Here is a 1,513-nt window from a genome sequence, read left to right on the forward strand (position 1 = left end):
ACTTTCTAAACAGCATGCCTCTGGAAACTATGAACTTCTAGAAGTGACAATAGTTATAGAAAGACTTCAGGTATTTTGTTCACAGGGTCACTATGAGTCATGCTCAACTTGATGGCAATCAACAACAACAGCACTTCTGTATAATTTTAAGTCTCTCATTATGCCTCAAAATCATGTTGAAACACTCTGTAAATTGGAAAACTAAGGACTTTTTAAATGCATTAAATATAATTTCTTATCCCAAGTCCAGGGTTCTCTCAATTTCACATTCTACATTAAGGGCTACAAAACTACAAAACCAAAAAAATAAAAAAGGGTTAAAAAAATAAAAAGGGTTATTATTATTTTTTTTAAAAAAGAGTTCTCTTTTACCTAGCTATTAGAAAGCTCTTTCTGTTGAACTTCCTCTTGAAGGCATCTTTCACCTCCTTGTTCCTCAGACTATAAACTAAGGGGTTCAACATTGGAATTATCACAGTATAAAATACAGAAATGACTTTATTTATGCCCAGGGATGAACTTGAGCTGGGTCGGACATAAATAAAGAAAAGAGTCCCATAAAGGATAGAGACAGCTGTTAAATGAGAAGAACAAGTGGAGAAGGCTTTCTGTCTTCCATCAGCCGACTGAATTCTCAAGATGGCCATCAAAATACAGACGTAGGAGACCATGATTATCAGGCCACTGAGGACTCCTATGGTTCCAGCCAAGGTGAAAAGCAACAACTTATTGATCCAGGTGTCCGCACATGCCAGGGAAAGCAGTGGTAAAATATCACAGAAGAAATGATTGATGATATTCGGACCACAGAAAGGTAAGCAAAAAGCCAATGTTGTATGAGTCATAGTGCTTAAAAGAGCCACAGCGTAAGGTCCTACCACCAGCTGCACGCAGACCCGCTGGGACATAATCAGGGTGTACAACAAGGGCTTGCAGATGGCTACGTACCGGTCATACGCCATGGAAGCCAAGAGGAAACATTCGGTCGCCACAAAGAGACCGAAGAACCACAGCTGCGCAGCACAGCCCAGGAAGGAGATACCTTTTTTCTCCACAAAGATATCGCACAGCATCTTCGGGGCAATGGAAGAAGAGGAACAAACATCCACAAAGGACAGATGGCTAAGAAAAAAGTACATAGGCGTGTGGAGTCTGGAGTCAGTCCATATCAGTACGATCATTCCCAGGTTACCCCACACGGTGACCAGGTAGATGATGAGAAACATGACGAAGAGAGCGAGCTGCTGAGACAGCTCATCTGTGAAACCCAAGAAAAGGAATTCTGTCACTGGCGTTTGATTCTTATCTTCCATTGGTTGGCTGGACTCTGTTATAATAAATACAAGAAAACTTTCATTGTAAAATAAGTCTTTAACAGTTAACAATAGTCTTTTAAGCCAATGACATGTTGTTTTAAGGAGAGCAACTTATAAGGAGATGTGCTGATATAGTGGGTTTAAGCATGGCAGCCAATGGGACAATAAAACTGGATGGAACAAGGTTTCCTCATTTT

The 1,513-nt window shown here is 40.3% G+C and overlaps 1 protein-coding gene across 1 annotated transcript; it reads right to left on the reverse strand.

Annotated features, from left to right (window-relative positions):
- Positions 1-235: 235 nt before the first annotated feature.
- On the reverse strand, positions 236-1,313 carry LOC102858860 (olfactory receptor 5G3-like). The gene is made up of 2 exons (XM_006900444.1): positions 373-1,313; positions 236-290 (listed from the first exon to the last, which is right to left on the reverse strand). Exons 1-2 carry the CDS (start codon positions 1,311-1,313, stop codon positions 236-238), a joined length of 996 nt encoding a protein of 331 aa, XP_006900506.1.
- Positions 1,314-1,513: the final 200 nt, after the last annotated feature.

The sequence above is a fragment of the Elephantulus edwardii genome, unplaced genomic scaffold (assembly GCF_000299155.1).
Source record: "Elephantulus edwardii isolate Elephantulus edwardi_28Jun2011 unplaced genomic scaffold, EleEdw1.0 scaffold00284, whole genome shotgun sequence".
Classification (NCBI taxonomy): domain Eukaryota; kingdom Metazoa; phylum Chordata; class Mammalia; order Macroscelidea; family Macroscelididae; genus Elephantulus; species Elephantulus edwardii.

What these genes read in the sequence shown, in the direction of transcription:
- LOC102858860 (XM_006900444.1), bottom strand. Translation starts at nt 1,313, where the DNA reads ATGGAAGATAAGAATCAAACGCCAGTGACAGAATTCCTTTTCTTGGGT. An exon ending in AAGAGCTTTCTAATAGCTAG is followed by an intron (nt 291 to 372) that starts GTAAAAGAGAAC and finishes TTGGTTTTGTAG; the next exon opens with TTTTGTAGCCCTTAATGTAG.